At 45.5% G+C, this 27598-nt stretch overlaps 1 protein-coding gene across 6 annotated transcripts in view; it reads right to left on the bottom strand.

Moving 5' to 3' along the window:
• The window catches only part of MTMR3 (myotubularin related protein 3), a 249319-nt gene that overhangs the window by 49382 nt on the left and 172339 nt on the right, over window positions 1-27598 (bottom strand). For all 6 annotated transcript variants that reach the window (XM_082256785.1, XM_082256786.1, XM_082256789.1 and 3 more), the window contains exons 10-12: window positions 17365-17573; window positions 17130-17261; window positions 11347-11458 (exon numbers count right to left, since the gene is read on the bottom strand). In XM_082256785.1, the coding sequence (XP_082112911.1) occupies window positions 11347-11458; window positions 17130-17261; window positions 17365-17573 (453 nt within the window). The remainder of the gene's footprint in view (window positions 1-11346; window positions 11459-17129; window positions 17262-17364; window positions 17574-27598) is intronic.

The raw sequence follows: 27598 nt of genomic DNA, 5'->3' as shown, positions 1-27598 counted from the left end.
ACAGCATCTTGCAGCGGCATGCTATTCCATCCGGTTTGCGTTTAGTTGGACCATAATTTATTTTTCAACAGGACAATGACCCCAAACACACCTCCAGGCTGTGTAAGGGCTATTTGACCAAGAAGGAGAGTGATGGGGTGCTGCGCCAGATGACCTGGCCTCCACAGTCACAGGACCTGAACCCAATCGAGATGGTTTGGGGTGAGCTGGACTGCAGAGTAAAGGCAAAAGGGCCAACAAGTGCTAAGCATCTCTGGGAACTCCTTCAAGACTGTTGGAAGACCATTTCAGGTGACTACCTCTTGAAGTGTGACTCTACAATTTTCATAGTCATGAAAATAAAGAAAACTCTTTGAATGAGCAGGTGTGTCCAAACTTTTGGTCTGTACTGTATATACACACACACACACACGTATATATATATATATATATATATATATATATATATATATATATATATATATATATACATATATATACATACATACATACATACATACACACACACACACGTGTGTGTGTGTGTGTGTGTGTGTATGTATATGTATATAAATGGATTTTTGTAAAATCTTACCGTAAAATCCTTTTCTCTTAGCTCATTGACAGACGTAGTCCTCGGTGATACACCACCTTCGGGTTATGTTGCCTCCACAGGAGCAGGACTAGACAGGAAATTAAAAAGCTCTGGCCACACCCCAGGGGCAGTCCCAGAGGGTATATCCTCTCTCTCTCTGCCTCAGCAAATCAGTTATGTGAAAAAGCAGTCTTTAGAGATTTTAACCCAACTCAAAAAACAGAGGGGCGGGGACTACGTCTGTCAATGAGCTAAGAGAAAAGGATTTTACGGTAAGATTTTACAGAAAAGGATTTTACGGTAAGATTTTACAAAAATCCATTTTTCTCTAGCGCTCATTGACAGACGTAGTCCTCGGTGATACACCACCTTCGGGACGTCCCAGAGCAGTATCACAACTGAGGGGTGGGAAAATGGAAATCAAATCCCAATCTAGAAGGCCCAACCGGTGCCAACTAGAAGTTTACAATGCTCATCCTTAATGATGAGACTCAACAAAAAAAGAGAAAAAAAAAAAAAATTTTTTTTTTTTTTTTTTTTTTCAAACAGAAAAAACCCTCGAGGTAGACCACCGGTCTCCTCAAATTGCGGCCTGCAAAACCTTGCGGCCAAATGAGGCATCCGCCGATGCCGTCACATAAATTTTATAGAACTTTGTAAAGGTATGTACCGACGACCAGGTGGCCGCCTTACATACCTGGACCACTGACGCCTGATGGCGAAAGGCCCAGGAAGTACTGAGCGCTCGAGTGGAGTGCGCCCTAACAGGGAACGGAGGACTCTGACCCTTAATAGAATAAGCCTGTACCACCGTTTGTCTAATCCATTTGGCAATGGTCGCGGCAGATGCAGGCAAACCCTTTCTGGGGCCATCCGTGATCACAAAAAGTGAATCCGTCTTACGGAATGATTCCGTAGCTTTCAGGTATACCCTGATTGCCCGAACCACATCTAAGGAATGCAACGCATGTTCCCGATGATGCTTGGGCTGAGGACACAAGGAAGGTAGTACAATATCTTCATTCAGATGAAAATCTGAAACCACCTTGGGAAGAAAAGATGGCTTAGGATGAAGTACTACCTTATCCCTATGAATCACTAGGTATGGTGACTGGCATGATAATGCAGCCAGTTCTGACACCCTGCGAGCAGAAGTAATAGCCACCAAGAAGGCCACCTTCTGGGATAAAGTAAGCAAGGGAATCTCCCTGATGTTTTCAAAGGGAGGTTTCTGTAGAACCGACAAAACCAAATTAAGATCCCAAGGCGGTAAGGGCGCGCGGACTGGAGGAGCCAGGTGCCGCACCCCCTGGATGAAATTCCGCACCAAGGATTTGGTAGCTAAAGGCTTCTGAAAGAAGATTGCTAATGCTGAAACTTGACCCTTGATGGTGCTCAAGGCTGGCTTCTGCTCAACCCCTAGTTGCAAAAAGGCCAATATTTGAGACACCGAATAGGTACGTGGAGGAAATCCTAAAGATTCGCACCACGCAATATAAGTTTTCCATGTGTGATAATAGACTTTGCTGGAAGTCGCTTTCCTTGCTTTAATAAGGGTAGGAATGACTGAAACTGACAAACCTCTGTCCTTCAGTACTTGGGTCTCAATGGCCAGGCCATTAAACCCAGCGACTGTAAAGCATGATGGTAAATTGGTCCTTGAGACCACAGACACTCCCTGAGACGAAGTTCCCACGGAACGTGTACGACTAACATGTCCAAGTCGGCCAGGCCGGCTTGAGGAGGCCAGCCTAGAATTTCTAGGACCACTGGCGCTGATTGAATCTGAACCAGGCGTCCCTAGAGGTATCTGGCCCCGACCATCCGAGAAAGTCTGGTCGTTTTCTGTTCCCACACATTTATCAGATACCTGATAGTTATCAGGAAAGGTGATCTTTTCTGGTTGAACCTCAGGGACCGAAGTCACCCGACTAGAGGCTACTTGGCCTATCTGGTCAACCAGATCCGATTCCTGTGAGGTATCGGGACTAATCTTGGGAAAAGGTAAAGGAAAAGATCTATTCAGGGAACGGTAACTACCGCTTCCTGTAGTACTTAAATGTTGGAAGGGAAGAATCGCACCGGTAGTAGTGGTTGATGCTCGATCTAATGTCCTGAATACCGATGAAAACGTCCCCCCACCCTGAAACCGGGTGGGGGCGCACCTTCAGGCTGTGTACTCCTTTGCTTCGGGTTTGGCTGGGTTGGTCCCCTTCTTGAACCCTCCTGGAGGAGTCTTGCCTTTCCCGCTAGTACCAGCCGGGCGCCCTTTATGGGCGGTAAAGAAAGGTCCTCGCTTGTTGCGAGGTCCCTTAGCTTTAGCAGCCTGTGGCAAAAAAGTGCTCTTGCCCCCAGTGGCATCCTTAATGATTTCATCTAGGTTGGCCCCAAATAGACGATTCCCCTGAAAGGGGAGATTTGTCAAGGTCTTTTTGGAACCTAGGTCAGCTGACCAGCATTTTAACCACAGCACACGTCTGAGGATCACCGCTGTCTTAGATGCATGCCCTAATAAGGGAGTAGTGTCCAAGGCTGCGTCACAGATAAACTGTAGCCCTTGTATAATCTGTTCCATCAAATCAGATGTCTCCTGGGGAATATCTTTTCCCCTAAGTTCTTGGCGTACCATTTTCGCCCATTCCGTAAGTGTCTGGGAAACTAGACCAATAACAATTACTGGTCTAAAAGCTGACCCTATCAGAGAGAAGATGGTGCGGGACTCTGCTTCCATCTTTCGATCCACCGGATCCTTAAAGGACGAAGTGTCCTCCACTGGAATAACCGTGGCTTTATTCAGCCTGGAAATAGGCGGATCCACGACTGGTGGTACCGTCCATTTCTTAATGATGGATTCCTCAAACGGATAGCGTCTAGCAATACGCTTGGAAATAGTAAAGGTACGTTTAGAATGCTCCCATTCTCCTTTAATCTGATTACCGAAACATTTAGGTACAGGAAAAGCCTTCATCGTCTTGATGGGCTTATTAGTACCAAAAGGAATCTCTGTTTCAGTTGCCTCTGCCGGTAAAGCCTCAAGTTTTAAGGTTTCCTGCACTGCCACAACTAGTGCGTCCACCAATGCTTCTTCCTGAATAATAGCAGGAGAAGAAGCGTCCTCCTCACTGTCTGAGGGGGCTTTACCTGGGATAACAGCCCTTGCAGAGGAACCTGCAATTGCCGTGACCACCTCTGAATCTGAGTCAGAGGTGTCAGATGGTATAGGGGTAGGCGGGGGTCGCTTCCTTGACCCCCGTCCCTGACAGGCCGCCTCCACCCGAGCCACCATAGACTCCAAAATTGCTGTAAATGACTCTATACTCTGTGCACCGGCGGGTCCCGTGGCCCCCTCGAGGGAAACAGGTGGGGGAATATGTGTGGCAGGGTCCATGATAATTCCAGTTACTTCCTGGATAATATAATTCAAAAATAAAACTTTTTTTTTTTTTTTTTTCGACCCCCAGCGCCACAAAAGCCCCTTAGTGTTACCTGCTAGGGATCCCTATCGATCGAGAGAGAGAGAGAGAGATAGACCCCCAGGCTCACCACTTGATGCTCAGAGTTTAACTGCAACAGGTTACAGAGCTGTCTTGACAAACAGGAAGTCTTTTGGCTGGCTGCCCAGGAAAAAAGGAGGCGGCTCCGCCCCTCTGTACGCCTTCCGGCGCCTCCCCCAAGCTCCACGAGGTGTTTGGATCACCTCAAACATGGCCGCCCCCATGCTGGAGACACGAGGCTACGCCAAAATGGCGGCTCGTGCGATCCAGCAAAAAAAATGGCGGCGGCCCGTACTGAATAGCGGTGTGCTGCAGGGCACACAACACTCTCTCTGCATGGGGATATGGCGTGGTTGGCGGCACCGGCCCTGGCGGACCGCATGGCCGTTCGGGAGGCCTGCTAATAGCTGGAGATCTGATTAGGAAGGCAGTCTACATGTCAGTGGCTTCTGACTGGTAGGTAGCTTATTCTTAACCCATAAGATTCCCAGAATGCCACAGATTACATCTTTAAAACATGTATACAATTAGATTGTTAGCTCCCAAACCAAGCCTCCTGGCTTTTTGCACACATAAAATCACACTCAAAGTAGGAGGATCTGTGCCATGTTATAGGATAGAGGGGGACTCTATCTTACCATACAGAGAGGGGCCCGCGTTCACCACAAAACCCGTCAGGGGGAAAGGGGAAACATACTACTCACCATACCGGAACCAGGCGGGCACCAACTCCTGACAGTACCCCTCTCCACCGGGGCGGGAGGGCTGTCGACCGATACGGACGCCGTGACTCATGGTCTTTGGCGTTTCAGCGAGACGTTTAACTCGCGTGGACAGTCCTTTAATGGGACTTTGTCGCGGCCGACCCAGCGCGGAGCTATGGCCTGCACGCGCTCGTAGGCTGAACTGGGGTGACCACCGGATCTCAACATCCAGCCCGTCGCCCAGTTCAGCTTTCTTGCTTGAAGATCTCACAGGAACACTGGAGAAAAAAAGCTGTCTAAAAAATCCTTTAAGAAAAAATTCTTGCCAGGACCTAAGATCCCAGCAAGGTATCTAGGTCCTTACTCCTAACTAGACAGAAAATAACTGATTTGCTGAGGCAGAGAGAGAGAGGATATACCCTCTGGGACTGCCCCTGGGGTGTGGCCAGAGCTTTTTAATTTCCTGTCTAGTCCTGCTCCTGTGGAGGCAACATAACCCGAAGGTGGTGTATCACCGAGGACTACGTCTGTCAATGAGCGCTAGAGAAATATATATATATATATATATAAAACCTGTATGTATGTATGTATGTATGTATGTATATATATATATATATTATATATATATATATATATATATATACACACACACAAACACACACACGTGTGTGTAAGTATATATACACACACACACACACACACCACACACACCACACACACACGAAAAAGTATGTGAACCCTTTGGAATGATATGGATTTCTGCACAAATTGGTCATAAATTGTGATCTGATCATCATCTAAGTCACAACAATAGACAATCACAGTCTGCCTAAACTAATAACACACAAAGAATGAAATGTTGCCATGTTTTTATTGAATACACCATGTAAACATTCACAGTGCAGGTGCAAAAAGTATGTGAACCCCTAGACTAATGACATCTCCAAGAGCTAATTGGAGTGAGATGTCAGCCAACTGGAGTCCAATCAATGAGATGAGATTGGAGGTTTTGGTTACAGCTGCCCTGTCCTATAAAAAACACACACCAGTTCTGGGTTTGCTTTTCACAAGAAGCATTGCCTGATGTGAATGATGCCTCGCACAAAAGAGCTCTCAGAAGACCTACGATTAAGAATTGTTGACTTGCATAAAGCTGGAAAGGGTTATAAAAGTATCTCCAAAAGCCTTGCTGTTCATCAGTCCACGGTAAGACAAATGGTCTATAAATGGAGAAAGTTCAGCACTGCTGCTACTCTCCCTAAGAGTGGTCGTCATGTAAAGATGACTGCAAGAGCACAGCGCAGACTGCTCAATGAGGTGAAGAAGAATCCTAGAGTGTCAGCTAGACTTACAAAAGTCACTGACAAATGCTAACATCCCTGTTAGCGAATCTACAATACGTAAAACAATAAACAAGAATGGATTTCATGGGAGGATACATCAGAGGAAGCCACTGCTGTTCAAACAAATCATTGCTGCACGTTTACAGTTTGCACAAGAGCACCTGGATGTTCCCCAGCAGTACTGGCAAAATATTCCGTGGACAGATGAAACCAAAGTTGAGTTTTTTGGAAGAAAGACAACACTATGTGTGGCAAAAAAGAGGCACAGCACACCAACATCAAAACCTCATCCCAACTGTGAAGTATGATGGTGGGGGCATCATGGTTTGGGGCTGCTTTGCTGCGTCAGGGCCTGGACAGATTGCTATCATCGAAGGAAAAATGAATTTCCAAGTTTATCAAGACATTTTGCAGGAGAACGCCTTCTGAAGTGGCCCAGTCAGAGTCCTGACCTCAACCCGATTGAGAGGCTGTGGCATGACCTCAAGAAAGCGATTCACACCAGACATCCCAAAAATATTGCTGAACTGAAACAGTTCTGTAAAGAGGAATGGTCAAGAATTACTCCTGACCGCTGTGCGCGTCTGATCTGCAACTACAGGAAACGTTTGGTTGAAGTTATTGCTGCCTAAGAAGGTTCAACAAGTTATTAAATCCAAGGGTTCAAATACTTTTTCCACCTGCACTGTGAATGTTTACATGGTGTGTTCAATAAAAACATGGCAACGTTTAATTCTGTGTGTGTTATAAGTTTAAGCAGACTGTGATTGTCTATTGTTGCGACTTAGATGATGATCAGATCACATTTTATGACCAATTTGTGCAGAAATCCATATCATTCCAAAGGGTTCACATACTTTTTCTTGCAGCTGTATATATATATCATCAATATCATCACACACACACATATATATATATATATATATATATATGTGTGTGTGTGTGTGTGTGTGTGTGTGTGTGTGTATATATATATATATATATACACACACACACACACACACACACACACACACACACACACACACACACACATATATATATATTTTATGTGATAATCTAAAGGCATAAGGGTTTTTTCTTTTGTTTACTTAACCACTTGCCTACAGTGCACTTTCACCCCCTTCCTGCCCAGACAGATTTTCAGCTTTCAGCGCTCTCACACTTTGAATGACAATTACTCAGTCATGCAACACTGTACCCATAAAAAATTTGTGTCCTTTTTTTCACACAAATAGAGCTTTCTTTTGATGGTATTTAATCACTACTGGGTTTTTTATTTTTTGTGCTATAAATAAAAAAAGACTGAAAATATTGTGAAAAAACACATTTTTCTTTGTTTCTGTCATAAAATTTAGCAAATGAGTAATTTTTCTTCACAAATTTTGGCCAAAATTTATACTGCTACTTATCTTTGGTAAAAATAACCCAAATAAGTGTATATTATTTGGTCTTTGTGAAAGTTATAGAGTCCACAAGTTATGGTGCTAATCATTGAAAATTGATCACACTTGACCACACCTGATGTACTGAAGGCCTATCTCATTTCTTGAGACACTAAAAAGTCAGGAAAGTACAAATACCCCCCAAATGACCCCTTTTTGGAAAGTAGACATTCCAAGGTATTTAATAAGGGGCATGGTGAGTTTTTTGAAGTTGTCATTTTTTCCCACAACTCTTGAAGTATGAAGATATTTTTTTTTTTTACAAATTGACGTATTAACAGGTTATTTCTCTCACACAGCATATGTATACTTGCAACTACACCCCAAAACACATTCTACTACTCCTGAGTATGGCGATACCACATGTGTGAGACTTTTTCACAGCCTGGCCACATACAGAGGCCTAACATCCCAGTAGTACCATCCGGCATTCTAGGAGCACAAATTACACATATAATTTCCTGACAACCTATCGCACTTTTGAAGGCCCTGGAGCACCAGGGCAATGGAAACCCCCATAAAATGACCCCATTTTGGAAAGCAAACAGCCCAACGTATAATTTTTGAGGCATAATGAGTCTTTTGAATATGTCATTTTTTTCCACAAGTTTTTGGAAAATGTGGAAAGAAAATGAAAACGCATTTTTTTTACACAAAGCCATTTATGCAATATTTCTAACACATAGCATGTACATAGCAAAAATTGCACCCCAAAATACATTCTGCTATTCCTCCTGAGTATGGCGATACCACATGTGTAACACTTTTTCACAGCCTGGCCATATACATAGGCCTAACATCCAAGTAGCACTTTTCACAAAAGTTGTCCATTTATCCACTTTAAGACTGGGCCTATTTTTGACACTTGGTGTTTACAAGCTAAAATCATTTTTTTGCTAGAAAACTACTTAGAACCCCCAAACATTATATATTTTTTTTAGCAGAGACCCTAGAGAATAAAATGGAGATCGTTGCAATATTTTTTATCACACCATATTTGCGCAGCAGTCTTCCAAATGCAATTTTTTTGAAAAAAATTCACTTTTTTGAACTAAAAAATAAGAAAACAGTAAATTTAGCCCAATTTTTTTCCATAATGTGAAAGATAATGTTACGCCGAGTAATTCGATACCAAACATGTCATGCTTCAAAATCGCGCATGCTCACAGAATGGCGCCAAACATTGGTACTTAAAAATCCCCATAGGCAAGATTTAAAAATTTCTGCAGGTTACTAGCTTAAAGTTAGAGAAGGTCTAGGGCTCAAATTATTGCTCTCGCTCTAACAATCACGGAGATACCTCACATGTATGGTTTGAACACCGTTTACATATGTGGGCGGGACTTGCGTATGCGTTTGCTTCTGCGCGCGAGCTAACGGGGACAGGGCGCTTTAATTTTTTTTTTTCCTATTTATTTTATTATTTTTTTATTTTTACACAGTTTAAAAAAAAAAAAAATTTTTTTGATCATTTTTATTCCTATTACAAGGAATGTAAACATCCCTTGTAATAGAAATAGGCATGACAGGTCCTCTATTGTGACATCTGGGGTCAAAAAGACCTCACACCTCACAACTACACTAAAAAAGAAAAAAAAAAAAAAAAAAAAGCGGCCATTTAAACCGGTTGCTAGGCAACGTCTTTTGACGTAGCTCCGGTCCTCCAAGACCATAGAGTCGAGTGAGGGCCATCTTGCCCTCACTCGACTTCCTGTCTCTGAGGATCCGGGACTGGATAGTTTTCCCCGCTGTCGGCGGGTCCGGTAAGCTGGGAAAACGTCTGGGACGCGGGCAGGAGGGGGGGGGGCACCTCTTCCCCTGCACCGTAAGGGTAATTCCACGGCGAAACCGCCGCTGGGACCACCCTTATCTGAAAGCCGACCGCCGTTTCAAAAAATACCGGGGTTATGGCAGCTATCTGCTGCCATAACCCCAGTATTTAGCCTTTAATGGCCGACGCATATAGTCGTTAGGCGGTCAGTAAGTGATTGCATGTATATGGCAAACAGGTGACGATGATTGATGGGGTGACAGGTGACGATGACTGATGGGGTGACAGGTGACGATGATTGATGGGGTGACAGATGACAATCACTGACGGGGTGACAAGTGACGATGACTGATGGGGTGACAGGTGACGATGACTGATGGGGTGACAGGTGACGATGACTGATGGGGTGACAGGTGAGGGGCGATGGTCACCGATGGGTGACAGGCGATGGTGCACGGGGCGGTACTGATGGCAGTCTCTGGTGACTGGTGAACTTTAGGCTATGTTCACATGTGAGCGTAGCGATCATGGGCAGAATCACAGCCCGCGATCAAGAAATCATTGCAAATGGCGGGACGCCTGTGCGTTGCCCGTGATTTGCAATAGCACCCCAAACTCTGTGCGATGTTGCTGCGATTTCCGCCTGCCGAATCGAGGTAACATCACGCAAACAAAGCATGACGCCCCAAAGAAGCTCTTGTACCTTTTTTGGGCGTCATGCGTTGTTTGCGCACAGCGTTTGGGGTGCTATTGCAAATCACGGGCAACGCACAAGCGTCCCGCAATTTGCAATGATTTCCGGATCGCGGGCAGAATCGCGGTGATTCTGCCCGCGATCGCTACGCTCACATGTGAACGTAGCCTTATGGGTGTCAATTTCTGGGCACTGATGAGGTGAGTGTTGGGTGACAGGTGCAATTGGGGGGGACTGAGGACTGTGTGGGGACATTTATTTTTGTGATTTTACTTTTACAGGTGTAAAGAGCAGTAACTCACTGTTTCTAGCTCTGCTCTCCTCACACTGGAAGCTGTGTGAGGGGGAGAAGAGCTAGTAACAGTGAGTTACTGCTCTTTGTTTACATTTTGTGATCGGCTGTGAATGGATTCACAGCCGATCACATAGTAAACAGTCACTGTCAGTGACTGTTTACTAGTGCCGGTGACAGCTGTGTTCCTACGGAACACAGTGCCACCGACATGACCGCGCTGCGCGCTCCCGATCGCGCATGCGCGGTCATCTTCCGGGCTCCTCTATTGTGATCGGCTGTGTCATTGGAACACAGCCGATCGCGCGCCTGCCCTGTTTTCTGGGATCACGTCATATGACGTCTTCCCAGAATAATGGTTGCACCGCTCCGCCGTCAATAGACGGCGGGCGGGCGGCAAGTGGTTAATGCATTCTCTACATTAAGGTAAAAAAAAAGACGAATATCTACCCCCCCCCCCCCACACACAAACACACTCACTTACCTGGCTGCTCTTTTGATCCAGACTGTACTTGTCTCCAACAGCACTGCTCTCTCTCTCCCTCTTCTAACAAGAGACGGAGGCAACAGCGGAGGTTATTTGCTCCTGCTGCTGTCAATCATATCCGGTAAGGCAGGATGGTGGGGGCATGGCCAAGCCGCGCTGTGTGTTCTTAAAGACGCACGCAGCCTTACTCGAGAGTGTGCCCGCACGAGTACCCCCATAGCGCACAGCTTGCTACAGAGGCACTCGGGTAATCGGAGGAGAGGAGAGTGCCTTTTCATTATGCCTTTACCGCTTTAGGCAGCCATACAAGGTTATTCTGGTTAGTGTGAGGACTAATACCACAACTGACACACAAGCCATTACTACTGGCAGGCACAAAAAAACTACACATCTTCACCATAAAACATCAATTGTTAGCTCTCTGCTAATCTGGAAAAAGAACTGAAGTAAAATTGCAAATGCAAGTAGCAAGAAACCAAAATTAGGTGGAAAAGGTCAGAATTAAAGTATGAACATCACAGTGAATGACAGAAAACAATTACTTGGCTGGATCTGGCATCTGTGTGCACAGCAGACGTAATGATTGGAAGCTCTTGCGGATGGAGTGAATATTGGCCATCCCCATGAATACAACTTCACAGTTGGGATAATACTCTACAAAGAAAACAAGTAATAGTCATGAATTACCAGAGGGATAATCTGCTGACTGTCATGCAGAAAGTTATATTTGATTTATGAGAAAATGGTATGTCACTAGCAGCTCAACATTCATTTAAGCAGTGATTTTACATAAATTGCTCCAACTTGCACAAAATTATTTACGTAAACCAAGGCTTTAAAAGGAGACCGACCGGTCATGAGACATAGGTGGGCTGAATGCAACTACTGACCTTTCCTTGTGAAAATGCTACTTGTCTGGCTCATGTGTTGACTTCAGTACGCTCAGTTAAGGGCCATACACACTATAAGATTTTCTGAAAACTTTTTCCTTCAGATTTACCTTCTCTATGTAGTGCAAGGGTCTGCCAGATTCCATACAAATTGAAAGTGTTTAGGTTTGACCTCATATTATATGGTTTTGGTAAGTCTAAAGGAAAAAGTCTTCAGAAAATCTTATAGTGTGTATGGCCCATTACTGAGAACGCCAGGGACAAAAGAATGTTTAGAGGTATGCTGGAAGTGGTAGCCTCTGCTTTTCTCTTTCAGATGCCTCCCATAACAATTTGATCATTCTTGTTCTTTAACAAAAACATACGATCCACAATAATAACGCTACATAAATTAGTGTGGGCTTTAAATTGCCTCTAGCATTGCTCCGGTTTCTTCCTGCCCTTTTGTTGAATGCCCAGAGCAGTCACGTCCTTACTGAGAAATCTCCCCCATCTCCGAACAAATTTCAATCCATGTATGGGCAGACTGGTTGTACACAAGATGATCAATTTACTTGTGTACAACCAGCCTGTTGGGTTATACCCAAACAACCAGTGCTGCCAGCTATAGCCCGCAACACTGATCATTGGATTCTGATGGAAGGGAAGGCTCCCAGATGCCAGAATAAAATACCACAGTGGGAGGGATTCCCTCATCCACATCGAATGTGTGAATCATAGCATTTCCTTTTGTTCAACCCAGTGGCTGAACGAAAAAACAAATATATAATGTATGGGCTGTCTATGGCTGGCCATACACGATTTCTTTTTTTTCTTCCATTCAAACAGCGGGTTGGTGCTAAACAAAAAAAAAAAAAAAAAAATGAACCGATTCCCCCATTCACACGTTTAATATGGTTGGGGAAATCACTCCTGTTGAGCTATTCTATTCTGCTGGCAAAAAGCCTTCCCCACCAACAGAACAGTGTTGCCAGATATAGCCGGCAGCACTGATCGTTTGATGAAAAACCCGACTTGTGTACAACCATCTAGCCCATCCATGAATCAAAATTTTGCCGATACCTGCTGAACCGACCGAATGTAATGAATGTATGGTTGACTGAAAGGGTTACTAAACCCACAATGGTAAAATCAGTCGGTATGTGCAGTAAAACATGCTTGTTGTATTACTTGTGGAACCTAAGGAGTTAATCATCTGCATTGCGTAAAAAAGGCTGTTTGATCCTGTCTGTCTTTTCTCCTCCCCCCTTCCTCTACAGTACCCAATCCATCTCCTGATAGTAAAGAACCTTAGGGGCACTCTGCACATGCTCAGCTTAGTGTGTAGTGCTAGAGAGGTTTTTGTTTTTGGGAGGGTACATGTGATCAGTACAGGGCCAATCCGCACTGTCCAAACAGAAAGTCAGGTGTCATGCAGCATCATAGGACAGTGAAAGCAGAACGAAAACTATTCCTACAAGCTTTAACCAGTGCTCTGCCGCACACTTATAGAAGTCACTGTTGATGAGAAAAAATTGGATTTTTGACTTACCATAAAATCCATTTCTCTGATGTTCATTGACGTACAGCACCTGATCATCTTACCCATTGGGTTATACTGCCCCTACAGGAGTATGAAACTAGGCAGAAAAAAAGTCTGTCTACTCCTATGGGCAGTCCCAGGGGGTATACTCCCTCTCTCTGCTATAGGTACTCAGTTTTGTTACAACTAGTGTCATAAGAATTACAACTCCACAGAGGGGTGGGTGCTGTGTCCATCAATGAACATCAGAGAAATTGATTTTACGGTAAGTCAAAAGTCCCATTTTCTCTTTCATTCATTGACTAACACAGCTCCTGATCTTCTTAACATTGGGACGTCCCAAAGCAGTGTTAAACATGAGGGGTGGGAACAGCGAAAAGGAAATTCCCAAGGCTAACTATAGCCAACCAGGTAAACCGGAGCAAACCTGAAAAAAAAACAAAAAAAACAATACACCCTCAAAGAGGGCCAGGTCCTCAACAGCAGTCTGCAAAACCTTGCAGGCCAAAGGAAGCATCTGCAGATGCCAACACATCCACTTTATAGAACTTTGTGAAAGTGTGCACCGATGACCAGGTGGCCGCCTTGCAAACCTGCGTCACAGACGCCTGATGACGGAAGCAAAATTTAAACATTTTTACCAACCATATGCTGCAGTAAAAATCAGCAGTAAAGTGCCACATATGATTGCAAAATTCCTTCATAAAGTGTACAGTGCAAAGGTGCTAATATTGGTTACTCAGTAGATAAATAAATCAATTATGAAGGTGCAAGATAAACCAGCAAAAATATGCAGTGAAAAATATGCAGCAAAAATAAAGTGCAATAAAGTCCAGCAATAATATTTCACAGAATATTCACATATATAGTTCATAAAGTTCGTAGTGCAATAGTGCTGGTATAGAATAGTGCAAACAGTGCAAAAACAGAGTCCTTTGGTGTGACTATAGTAAGTGCCAGTGCAGGTGCATACACATATGCAATAGTGGTGTGACCCTCCACTTCACTTTCGGTGTTAAATGGTAAGATTTCCCATTTACCAGATCAAGTGGATTCCAGTTGGCATACACCAGCAGGAATCGGTACAGGCTTAGTCACAGTAGTCACCAGGGGGACCCCACAAAAAGGGTAAAACACTGCAAAGGGACAACCCCCACTACGCTGGCAGCACCACCTGGTCGCCAGGCACAAAGCACTAAGCGATACTCAGCAGAGAGGGAGAGAACACCACCAGACTCACCACCCAGCAGAAACCGGCACCTGCAGCCACTAGGATAATCTGCGTGGCGATCAGGAAGTAAAGAGATCCAGGAGTCCGCACCAGGGGATGAAGAGGGGCTCCCACCCCTGAAATCACCGCCTACAGGGCTCCACCGTCATGGCTGCTGCTTTTTTCAATGGCAAACCACCGCAAAATGGATGCTTGACTACACAAACATGGCCACCATGCATAGAGCACACAGGCTATGGCAAAATGGCGGCACCACAAGGCTCCCAGGGACCCAGGAGGGGTCCCTAGGCCTCAAGGACAGGCCCAGGCAGGACGGGGGGGGGCCCTGCCAGGCGCCCCCACCAGGTACACCCCCCCCGCGTGCCAATCGTCTGGTCGGCGGCGCACCCCCGCCCCCATAACCAGTATTGTGCCCTTACCCCACCCCAGGAGGCGGACCAGATCACCCACACAGCCCAAGCATAAATGGAGAGCGGGGGGGTAGGATGGGATGACAGATGAAACAGATGAAGGGGGGGCCTGACAGGAAGGAGGGGAACGCAGGGGTCCGACCATCCCAAGGAGGGGCCCACATCCACCCCAAAACCCTCCAGGAGGAGAGGGAGGACAGCTGCTCTCCATACCAGGAACCAGTCGGGCACTGCTCCAAACAGAACCTCCTCGCCATCTAAATGGGGGCGCTGTCGGTCAGGAGGAACACTGCGACTCGCGAGGTGTTTAACTCGCATGCCAGCACCCGTTCGGTGTGGTTATGTCGCGGCCGACCTAGCGTGGAACAGAGGTCTGCGCACGATCGCTGGCCAGACTGGGGCGATCACTAGATCTAGATTATCCAGCCTGTCGCCCAGTCCGGAAGTGGATTGTAGATCTCACAGGAAAAAAAACAGGGGAAAAAAAGAAAAAGTTGACAGGACCAGAAATCCCAGCAAAGAACTAGGTCCTTACTCCTGACTAGGCAGAAAAAAAAAAAAAAAAAAACTGAGTACCTATAGCAGAGAGGGAGTATACCCCCTGGCACTAGGTCACTTTCTGCAAATAAGTGCATTTCCAGCCTTGATTGTATAGAGGGGAAGGTTGACAAAAGATTTATGCCGGCCATAAATGGTTTGAATCTCAGCCAGTTGAGCAGGGACCGGCTGAGATTCAATCCATGTATAGGCAAGCCGCCAGGAGAGCACATTAGCTCCATGTGATGTATTCCTCCATCAACACCGACTGTGTTGGTGGGGGAATCGAGCTGAAAATGTCACAATTCTAATTTGCGTATATATCTAGTTAAGTAATGAATTACCTACTTACATAATATATTTCAGGAGATTTCACTGTTTAGTGTGAACAAGTGTCTGAAAAAGCACATTCAAAAGGTCGATAACAGTAGGTTATAAACCAAGTACATTACTTGCTTCAGTGGAGCGTACTCTGACTTTGATAAGGTAAATGTGAAAGGTGCATAATCCAGAAAGGCAAATCATAAAAACACCTGTAACTTATCCGATTATAGTAAAATACTGAAAATCTCAGTTGTTCCTATGGGCCACTGGACATTAATGGACTGTGGGCTGGATATTAATGGCACTGTAAGTTAATTAAGAATTCCCCACAAACCCAAGTCCAAACCAGACATGTTTTTTGCAGTTTAATTACACCAAAATAAACACATTTACTTTATAAATTAGATAGAACTAACACCACATCTACACTGTACTAAAAATGCTCTGAGATAGAAAGATATTTTCACGCCACGTTCCCGTTGTTTTAGCCCCGTTCACATAGGGGCGGCGCTACTTCGTACTGCGACCTCCGAGGTCGCGGTGCGAGCAGCGCGCCACGACTTCGGAGCGGCCGCCACGGACTTCATAACATTGAAGTCTATGGCGGTCGCCTCCTGGTCGCCCCAAAGAAGCTCCGGACCCTTTTTCTAAGTCGGAGCGACTTGTGTCGCTCCTATTAGAACGGGTCCGCAGCTTCCCTATGGGAGGCGACCTGTGAGGCGACCAGGTCGCCTCACAGGTCGCCTTAGTGTGAACGGGGACTAAAGCCCAAATACAGAACATTATCACTTTAAAAAGTTTGTTTTACAGTAACAAACTATTTCATTTACCAATCGATGCAGTGGCTGTCAACACTCTATAAACTGGATTTAACATCAGCTACATACAACTGTGTTCTGGCAGGGGAACAATGACTTCCCCATCCTGGACCCAAAACAAAAAAATTGGGCAGAGAGCTGTTCAATTATTCACAAGACAACTTGTGTTTTTATGGCTGAATGCAAGTCTTCCTTGGATTTATTCAGGTAGGGATCATAACATCATCCACCTGCCTCTCCACCTCAACTAAGCAGAAGAAGCTTTGTATTAATTTCTAAAAAGACAACATTTCATATCAATAAATCTGGAGAGCTAAGCATAACGCAATTTTATTCTGGAAATGGACTGGGAAGTCCCCATACCGCTGTCGGAACACAGAATGCTGTATACAGCGCTGACAGCATTGATTAGCAAAGGAAATAGTTCGCTTAGACCAGCTTGGACCAAACTAGCTATTTAAAGTTAAAGTATTCCTGGAGTTAGGGTTGAACAATTCACAATGAGCAAGGTTGAACAATTCACAATTAGCAAGGGTTTTCCAAATTAACCCTACCCCCCCCCCCCCCCAACACACACAGGTCTTTGGTCTCACCTGGACACTCACAGCCTCCACCCTTCGCACGATTGGCCACAGCAGCAGCATAGGATCGGGCATCAAGAATTAACAGTTTTTGGGGCTGGGCAGAGTTGCTGTCCGATGAGGGTGAATTTGACATGGATGAGTCTGTAAAAGATGGATTCTTACCAGTTGTCATATGTTTATCAAAAAAGGAGCCAAACAGAACTAATCAAAACACAAACAAGCCCGGCCAGCAAAGATTTCTTACCAAAGTCAACCTCAGAAAGCACTCCTCCATTAAGGCTGCTACGTATGCACGAACCATTGACCATTTTGCCTGGACTGCTTCGACTGCTGTCAGAGGCAGAAGCCCTGGCTATGGACTGAATAAGATGTTCATCATCTGCATTCCTCCAGCCCCACCAGCTAACCTCCGGCTGGCCACAGCGAGCGATAACAGAACCATTAGTCTGATGCCTGATGAAGAAGACAGATGTCAAAACAACCATGGCAGACCGACAGAGATCAGGGTTATTCTGTTCATTTAGATTGGCGACAGCTCCTATAAACTATAATTTATGATGGTGCCCTGTCATTAATGGTTAAAAAGTGACTTGGGAAGAGCATATTTAGGGTATAGATTAAAAGGATAAAGAAAACTACCTTTAAGCGGTTAAGGGCATTAAAGCGTATGTCAAGCCAAAAAAACGTTTTTTTTTTCCTTGTTTTGGGTTGAGTGTGGAACCTATGGTTTTTACTTATATTCAGTGCTTCAGTAGAGAGATTATCCCTCACTTTCACCAGATCGGTCCCTCTTGCTAAGGTGAAAACCTGCAATAGGGACACATACAAGTTTTAAAAGCTAATGGGGGCTCTAGCGTTCCCCTGTTTTTATCTGGGTTGCTGTTGGAGAGTTCCCCTCACTTTTCTGGTAATCTATTATACTGCCTCAACATTAGTATTTGGTATAGGTACTCTTTTTTTTTTTTTTTTTAAGATTTGTACTTATAAAATCTTCACCTTGCAGTCCTTTGAGGGACACACACAGGAATTCAAATATAGTCAGGTTATATTACTGCCTACAAGCTGATTGTAGATTGACAAACAAAAACTAAACCTAAACTAGTCTCCACATAAACATTCCTCTACATAGCTTGCCAACACAAAGATGTGGGACATGTGACCCTCAACAGATGCCAAGATTTTTGCACTGTAAAATCCTTTATCCTCTTTCTTTATCCCCATTGAGGAACATAGGAATTTAGATATTAGAACTTCTAAAAAGCCAAAGGCACTGCAGCATCTTGATGGTGTTCAACAAAGTCTAAATCAGGAAACTTGGTCAAGGCGGAATTCCCTGATGTGGAGTGAACCAACTATTCTTGAATAAGAATTCTTTAAGCCGCTGATTACCAGAGGAAGCCTTTCAGCACACGGGGTTGGAACTGTGCAGTAAGACTGCTTTTATTTTAAATAACTGACAGATAGACAATGTTCTATTTTCTTTGCTTACCACCTTTTGACAAGAGCAGTTCATAACTTCATTATATATATATATATATTTTTTTAGATATTTATTGGTTAAGTTTTCATTATCAATGTTTACAATGTGGCAGTTGCATCAGTTATTTCCATGAAATGTGGAAAGTGGAAAGCAAGTGGAAATAGATCTGTTATTAACCTTTGGGGGTCGTGTGCCATTACCACCCCTATGTGAGGGTATTCAGAGATAGGTTTATCCTGGTCCCTGAATTGCGTCTTCAAGACACAAGACCATGTGTCTCCATGGTGCAGTTGTAAACACAGAGTAAACAGCGTCTCTCTAATAATTCCATGAATAAGTAGGTCATTCTATCCCTGTTAATGTCTGCAGAAGTTACAATACCACCAGACTTCCATAATATAAGATTCTCTCATGAAGATAAGTTTATCTGAGAGATCCTAAAATTAAGTGAGCAATTGAACCTCAATCCACACTAATTTAACTTCGGAACTTCCAACAATATCAACTGTTTAGTCCCAAGAACATATGACAAAGATACTTAAAAGTTATGAGGAACTACCAGGAGGACCCATGTGATAAGCTGTCCTGCCAAGAAAAAAAAAAAAAAAAAAAAAAAAAAATGTACATGGCAGGGCCACACTGACTGCTTCCTGGACTAAAGCCAGAATCTGAATCTATAAACCCCAAAAAACGCACATAAACATTTAAGCTGGCCATGGATGGATCAACATTCGCCATTCCACCAGAACCAGCTGAATTTTGATTAATCTATGGCTGTTTCCACTCGACAGAAAGCAATCTAACAACTGACTGTCGAAAAACTGTAATTTGCCCATCAACTCCAGCACTAATCCGTGTATTCCGACAGGGGAGGAATCCCTGCTAGAATACAATAGCACAGTGTGGAGAAACCCTCCATTAACTTTGCTTGTGTGGATGGGGGAGTCAGTGTTTTACAATCAGCCCCTGTCATCTATGGCCAGCCCTACAGGTTAAAACAGTGCAGAGATTATTAAAGCAATTATTATGGCTTATCTAGGAGTTTTACTATTAAAGTAAAACTCATAGATACGCCATTATTGCTCTCCATTCTAATGATGGCCAGAAGAGAAGGGGTGAACATTTACAACACTGAATGGGTGTTTATACATTTTTTTTTCCCCCTCGTCTTTCAGGACAGGCTCCTCCCTTCATAGGAAACACCGCCCCAATCAAATAGATTTAAGCCTCCCTTCAGCTGGCTGCCTCAGTTCTGGTGTTTCCCCCAGCAGGGAGACACCGTTTAAAGAGGAGCCATAGCTGAGGCTGGGAGGCTGAAGCTACAGGGGAGTCGGGTACTCTCTGAAGCGGCCGGAAAGACAGCACCGCCAGGGACCCGCCTACCTGTCGGCCGCGAAGGACATATTTTAATCACCCCAGCCCCGCTCAGGGGGGCTTCCAGGCTGGAGGGCCTGCTCTCCACGCTCGGGGAGAGTGTCCGAAGATTGTGCACCGCCCCCCGCTGTGCGTTCGGTATGGAGCAGCCGGGCCGGATGACGGGGGGCGTTACTTCCGGTAGGGGCGGGCACTTTCGTCGGCAACTGCGACTTCTGGTTCTGGGTCGCGGCGGTGAGCGGGCCAGATATGAAGACTGGTGCATTCAAACTGCTGGGGGACAGCTGCCTGAAGGTGTTCGTGAGCCACTCCAAGAGCCATGTCAGAGGAACAGGCCTCAGGGACTGCTCCGGGGGAGAACAGCAGCAGCCACCATAAGGTAAGGAGACCTGGGGTGGTACTCCCTTATCTTCTCCCACTAGCTCCACTTTTCCCCTAGAGGCTTTATAAGGGGATTAGGGAGGCTTGAGGTTTACACTGTGGGATCTTTTGGTGATGGTCATCCCTAGTAACACCCTCTGTTGGGGCAAGCTGTGCAGGCTGGGGGCGCTAGTGAGAGTATATGTTTTTACTATGTTTTTTCATTTTTCAGATTAAGGCCTCTGAGAAAGCAAAGACAGCCCATTATGCAAAGAAGAGATGCCCTTCCTGCAAAGCTATGCAAGGATTGTCTGGATAGTTTAGTCAGGGAGCACACAAAGTAAAAATTCAGACTTAGCCACATCTGTCAAGGAGCTTGCTAGCACTTTTCAGTCCTTTAAGGATTTGTTCGCCAACATTCAGCTTCCGCAGAGTTCCCCCCAGTTGGCACGGCAGGTAATTGCTCCAACTCCGCAGGTACTACCCTCTACAAGTGGGGAAGCACCGGCGGTTTCTGAATATCAGGGGGAAGAGTGCGACAGCACACCCCCGATTCCCAAGTGGAATATGAGGCAGAGGGATCGGATGGGGAATCCAATAGAACCTCTAGATACAAACTGTCTCTGGAAGAGGTGGAGGGCCTTCTACTGGCTATCCACACCACTTTGGGAATACAAGAGGAAAAGAAAACCTTATCCCTACATGGTCAGATGTATGCGGGTCTGGGCAAACCTAAGAAAAAGGTTTTCCCAGTACACGAGGTCCTGATAGACGCCGTAAAGGAAGAATGGCAGATCCCAAAAAGAAAACCCTTTTTTTTTCCGGGGCGCTAAAAAGGAGGTTTCCTTTTTCCGAAGACGATTAAAAACGGCAGATCGGAAAAAATCCTTTCCGGTAAAGCAGGGGAAGAAGGTGGGGTTCAATAAAAGATCTTATCCCCAAAAGAATTTTTCGGCTCCAAGAAAATCTGAAGGGCAGAGGAAATACTGGAATCAAAAAGGGAAGGACCGTGGGTGGTGCTATTTGCCCTCCTGAACAGCCCAGGAAGTCACAATGACAGCCTTACCACAGTGGGAGGGAGATGGGGGGCTTCTCTCCCACGGTGGGAAGAGATCACCTCCAGCCATTTTATTTTGGAGAACGTAAGAGGGGGCTATCAGCTGAAGTTCTCAAGCCCTCCCCCTGCCAGGATGTTAATCACTCACCTGCCAAGGTGCCAGAAGAAGGCCACGGCCACACTCTCCTCCCTCAAAGACCTGAAGAAACAGAAGGTCATCAGGAGGGTATCACCAGGGGAAGTAGGAGAAGGGTTTTACTCCCACATTTTTGTGGTATTAAAGCCCTCAGGCAGTTACAGGTTGATCTTAAACCTAAAGCCCCTGAATCGTTCAATCAGATACAGGAAGTTCAGGATGGACTTTATTCGATAAGGGCTATTCTTCCCCCAGATTGTTATATGGCCTTGATAGACCTCAAGGACGCCTACCTACACATTCCCATTGCAGAGAGAAGCAAAAATGTCTTGAGGTTAGCCGTAACAAGAAGGGAGGACATGCAGCATTGGCAATTCCCGGCCCTCCCATTTGCTCTATCCTCTTCCCCCCAAATATTTACCAAGGTCATGGCAGAGACTTTGGCATTCCATGCGTCCACAGGGTTGCTCGGTCATTGCTTACCTAGACGACCTGCTACTTTTTTCCCATTCCCGAGATCAATTGTCCAGGGACCTCCGAGATGCAGCAAGGATTCAGGAAAGTCTGGGTTGGCTACTAAATCTAGAAAAATCCTCCCTAGTACCAACACAAAGGATATTGTTCCTGGTCTACGAGATAGACTCCACTGTCCAGAAAGTCTTCTTACCTCTGGACAAAAAGCAGAGGATAGACAGGGCGGTAGGTCAGTTACAAGCCAACCAAGCAATCTCGGTCAGACAGTCCATGTCTATACTGGGGTTGCCAACAGCCGCTATCCCAGCAGTTCAGTGGGCAGGCCTTCATTTTCGTCCCTTACAGCTGTTCATCCTGGAAGCTTGGGACCGCAGTCAGGACTCCCTGGATGTTCTAATCCACATCCCAACCAGAGTGAAAAGATCTCTGTGGTGGTGGAGAAAGGCCTCAAACCTATCGCAGGGCCTCTATTGGGTTCAGATAGCTTCCACCATTATCACCACGGATGCAAGCGGCACAGGTTGGGGGGCCCATCTGGGACCCAAGCTATATCAGGGGGCTTGGGGACCAGAAGAAGCGAAACAATCCTCAAACTGGAGGGAACTGAGGGCAGTAGAGCTGGCCCTCAGAGCCTTCCAGGAAGACTTGCAGGGACGCCAAATCCAGGTTAGGTCGGACAATGCCACAATGGTGGCATATGTAAGCTGACAGGGGGGAACCAGGAGCAATCTCCTATGGGGATTGGCAAAAAGGATCTTTCAATGGGCTGAAGTCCAGGTTCTCCCTCTTTCGGCGGTTCATCTCAAGGGAGAGTTAAACCAACTGGCTGACTTTCTCAGCAGGAGTACAGTACTGTAAGGGAGGGCGACTGGATTCTAAACCAGGAGGTGTTCAATTGGATTACCCAGAGATGGGGAATGCCAAATATCAATCTCTTTGCCTCGCGGAAAAACAAAGTCACCTCAATTCTTTTCCCTGAACAGATGGGACGGAGCTCTAGGAGTAGACGCTCTCTGGCTCAACCTTGGGTTTTCCCAAATCTTATGCTTTCCCTCCGCCGGTGCGAATACCAGCCGTCCTGTGGAAGTTCCAGGAGGAAAATACTACGCTAATCCTTATAGCGCCACACTGGCCAAGGAGGCTGTGATTCTCAATCCTAAAACACCTAGCGGTAGAACCCCTCTGGTTATTAACAGTGAGGGAAGATCTCCTCTATCAGGGCACAGTACTCTGTCCTCGGGCGCAACTTTGGAGCCTTGCAACCTGGCTTCTGAAGAACTGTTCAGGAACAAGGGTTTCTCGGACCAGCTGGTGCTAACTCTGCTAAAAAGCAGAAAGAAAGAGACACAGAGCATTTACCTAAAAACTTGGAAGTTTAAGGGTTGGTGCAAAGCAAGCTCTTTAGACGCAGGTAGCCCAGTGTCAGTACTTGAGTTCCCGCAAGAGGGGGCACACAATGGGTTAGCCGTCAGCACCCTGAAAAGCCAAGTTTCAGCCATTAGTGTGTTCCTAGAAATTCCCTTAGCAAAGGATCCCTGGGTGATCCGTTTCTTTAAAGCTTTGAATAGACAAGACCGGCAGGAAATCTCCCATTTCCAATGTGGGACTTGTCCGTAGTTTTGCAGGCTCTCATTAAAAGAACCATTTGAGCCATTGGGAGTCTTGTTCGGTGAGAACCTTAACCCTCAAGACTGTTTTTTTAGTGGCAATCACTACCGCTAGACGGGTTAGTGAGCTAGAGGCCCTTTCAGTTAAAGCACCTTTCTTACAGATTTTTTCAGATCTAATTATTTTGAAGACCGATCTAGCATTTCTTCCCAAGGTGGTCTCGAAGTTCCACAGTGACCAGGAAATAGTGTTACCTTTTTGTTCAAACCCTGTGAAGGAACAGGAAATTAATTTCCACAAGTTGGATGTCAGAATATGTGTTCTGCAATCACGAGGGAGTTCAGGAAGTCAGATTACTTTTTTGTTTTGTTTACTAGTTCAAATAAGGGTACTAAAGCGTCCAGATGCTCAATAGCCAGATGGCTTAGACTAGCCATTAGTGAGGCTTATATGCTTTCTGGGAAGGAGGTTCCTATGGGTATCAAGGCACATTCTACTAGAGAGATGGCGGCCTCTCAGGCGGAAAGAGCTGGGGCTACCCCGGGGCATATCTGTCGGGCCGCAACCTGGTCCAGCTATATAACCTTTTCCAAACATTACAGACTGGCCCTACTATCCGCTAAGGATCAGGCCTTTGGGCGAAAAGTCCTGCCAGCGGTAGTCCCACCCTGAAAGTAAGTATTCGCTTATCCTCTCAGAAGCGCCTGTTCTGAAAGACAAGGGAAAATTAAAGTTAATTAATAGTAACGTCTTTTTCAGTAGTCTTTCAGGACAGCACTAACATAAAACCAAATAGTGTAGCGCTAATAACAAACAAAATAAAAAAATTTTTTGTGAGTGCCACAAAAATCAAAGATTGACGTGCTGCTTAAAAACATATGTGATAAAGTCCAAAAAAACATGAGTTCCAGGATGGACAATAAGTAGACAGCTATTATCCAAAGATGGAATCCCAATAGATGGTGAGGCAGCAGGGAAGACATCCGTGAGAGATGATGAGAAATGGCTGCTTACCAAAAGATATGGGCCTCCAAACTAATGGACAGGCCACAAGAAGCTTTGTAGAAAATCAGCATTCAATCTTGCCTCCACATACCCACAGATAAGGACATGAATTCATGGACCAGTAGTCAATCTTGGCTCCAAATACAAGAGGGTAAACAGTGGACTCATATGCAGCTCCAACCGTGTGTGATACCATACGCATAGGAAGGAAAATTGAGGAAAACCATAGCGTAATCCAGTTTAATTAAAATAAGCATTTAATAGAGTTGCACTTACATGTGGGTAGACAAATACAGGCAAAGCATTAAAACCGCGGCGTCCCGCAGGTATACAAAAGAGGCGTCGTTCCGAGGGGCGTGGTCAGCGTGGTGTTCGGTACCGCCCCGCGCTGACCACGCCCCCGCGCCGTCACTTCCGCTTTGCAATGATTCCTGGGAGCTGAACGTCATCGCTCCCAGGAATCAATGCACCGGCACCGGCACCGCCCCCCCGACGTCAGTTCCGATGCAGGCGGGTCATATCTTGCTAAACAGCTTCTGGGCATGCCCAGAAGCTGTGCAGGGATGACGCTGCAGCCCCGGAAGTGACAGCGGGGCCGGCGCAGTGCATCCTGGGACCGAAGAGGATGCAGAAGAAGATCTCACTGGCTTCAGCTGCCCACACCTGAGATGGCAGCGCTGGAGAAGAAATTTTCAAGGTAAGTATTTCTTCTAAAAGGTAAGTGCGAACCGGGACAGATCAGAGGCTATCCATTGTGGAATGTACTAGCCCTGACTGTGCCGGGGGTATTTTCATTGAAATTTGTTTTTGGTGGCCGGAACTCCGCTTTAAGCAGCACGTCAATCTTTGATTTTTGTGGCACTCACAAAAAAAATTTTTTTATTTTGTTATTATTAATTATTATTATTATTATTAGCGCTACACTATTTGGTTTTATATGGTTTTGGATTTCTATAGGTCCAGTGTTTAGCTGCTTTTGTGGTACACATATCACTTTTTCACATTTCACATTTAGCGCAGGTTCTCCCTCTGATATATTTAGGACAGCACTAATACCCACCGAAGAAGATCTGAGGCAGCCAGCTGAAGGGAGGCTTAAATCTATTTGATTGGGGCGGTGTTTCCTATGAAGGGAGGAGCCAGGTTCTCTCAGTAGTGCCTGTCCTGAAAGACTACTGGAAAAGACGTTACCAGTAAGTAACTAATTTTTTTAGCTCCAATTTAATTTCAACTATACCTAAACTCCCCTGGGTCAAGGATTATTTAATTAACATGAAAGAGCAAGACTGACCATACATTATTCACTTAAGGACCAAGCCTATTTCTGACACATTGTTTACAAGTTAAAAACATTTTGTTGGAAAATTTCACTGTATTTGCGCAGCAGTTTTTAAACTGCAATTTTTTTTGAAAAAAAACTGAATTTTTGTAGATTTTTACCGTAAAATTCCTTTCGCTGAGTCCTTCGACAGTCGTCGCCCACTCATACAGTCTTCACTTATGGATATTGACCTTTTATCCACAGGAGCAAGCTAGGCATAATACTTGTTAAAAACACAAAACAATTTGCATAGACACACCTGTAGGGAGCTGTCCCACTGGTCCAATACCCCCCTGCTATCAGCATTCCCAACTCCGTTTGGTAGCAAGCAGTAAATAGTCCAAAAAACCCACAAAAGAGGGGCGGGGAAGGAGGCGGCGACTGTCAAGAGGACTCAGAGAAAGGAATTTTACAGTAAGATTTTACAAAAATTCTGTTCTCTTACATCCTCTGACAGTCGCCGCCCACTCATACAGTCTTCACTTACAGGATGTCCCAAAGCAGTGTAGACATGAGGGGTGGGAAGCGCAACCGTCACAAAGGCAACGCAGCACCCAGGTCAGAGAAAGGAACCTTATCTGAGCAGAAAGGTAAAAACGCTGGGTAACAAAAAAGCTCAACAGGAGCAAACAAACCTAGGAAAGCAAATAAACAAAGGGGAAACAACCCCAACCCCTAACGCCATGTCCCCCTCAAGGCACTGCCGCGCACAGAACTTTGCGGCCAAAGGAGGCATCTGCCGATGCCAAAACATCAAGTTTGTAAAATTTGGAAAAAGTGTGCAGGGACGACCAAGTCGCTGCCTTGCACACCTGGGCTACCGAAGCCTGATGTCGGAAAGCCCATGACGCACTCACCGCTCTGGTAGAGTGCGCCTTGACAGGGAAGGGCGGTACCCGTTCCCTAATTGAGTAGGCCTGTACAATCGTCTGTCTGATCCATTTCGAAATGGTTGCCGCAGACGCAGCCATAACCTTCCGAGGGCCCTCGGGAAGGACAAAAAGAGAATCCGACTTTCTGAAGGATTCAGTAGAGGACAGGTACACCCTGATCGCCCGGACAACATCCAAGGAATGCAAGGCAAACTCCTTAGGATGCTTAGGATTCGCACACCGCGAAGACAAGACAACATCTTCGTTAAGGTGAAAGTCGGATACCACCTTAGGAAGAAAAGATTGGTGAGGTCGCAAGACCACCTTATCCTTATGAACAACCAAGTAAGGAGAGTGGCAAGACAACTCCGACACTCTGTGGGCAGATGTGATCACAACCAGAAAGGCAACCTTCCATGACAGCACAGGCAAAGGAATCTCCCTGATGTTCTCAAAGGGAGGACGTTGCAAAAAACGGACAGGACCAAATTTAAGTCCCAAGGAGGTAAAGGCGCTCTTTGAGGAGGAGCCAAATGTTGCACCCCTTGAATACAGGTGCGTATCAAAGAATTTGACGCCAAGGGGTGCTGGAAAAGGATTGCCAGTGCAGACAACTGACCCTTAATCGTGGTCAGCGCAAGACGCTGATCCACACCAGATTGGAGGAAGGCTAACACCCTCGCCACCGAAAAAGAGCGAGGATGGACGCCCCTGGATTCACACAAGGCAAAATAAGCCTTCCAGGTACGGTAACAGATTTAAACCAAACGAGGCCTTCCTAGCCTTAAGCA

The sequence above is a fragment of the Pelophylax lessonae genome (genome assembly GCF_965119305.1).
Source record: "Pelophylax lessonae genome assembly, chromosome: 1".
Classification (NCBI taxonomy): Eukaryota; Metazoa; Chordata; class Amphibia; order Anura; family Ranidae; genus Pelophylax; species Pelophylax lessonae.
Note: the sequence above shows the minus strand (reverse complement) of the source record. Positions and strands in the feature narration are given on the sequence as shown.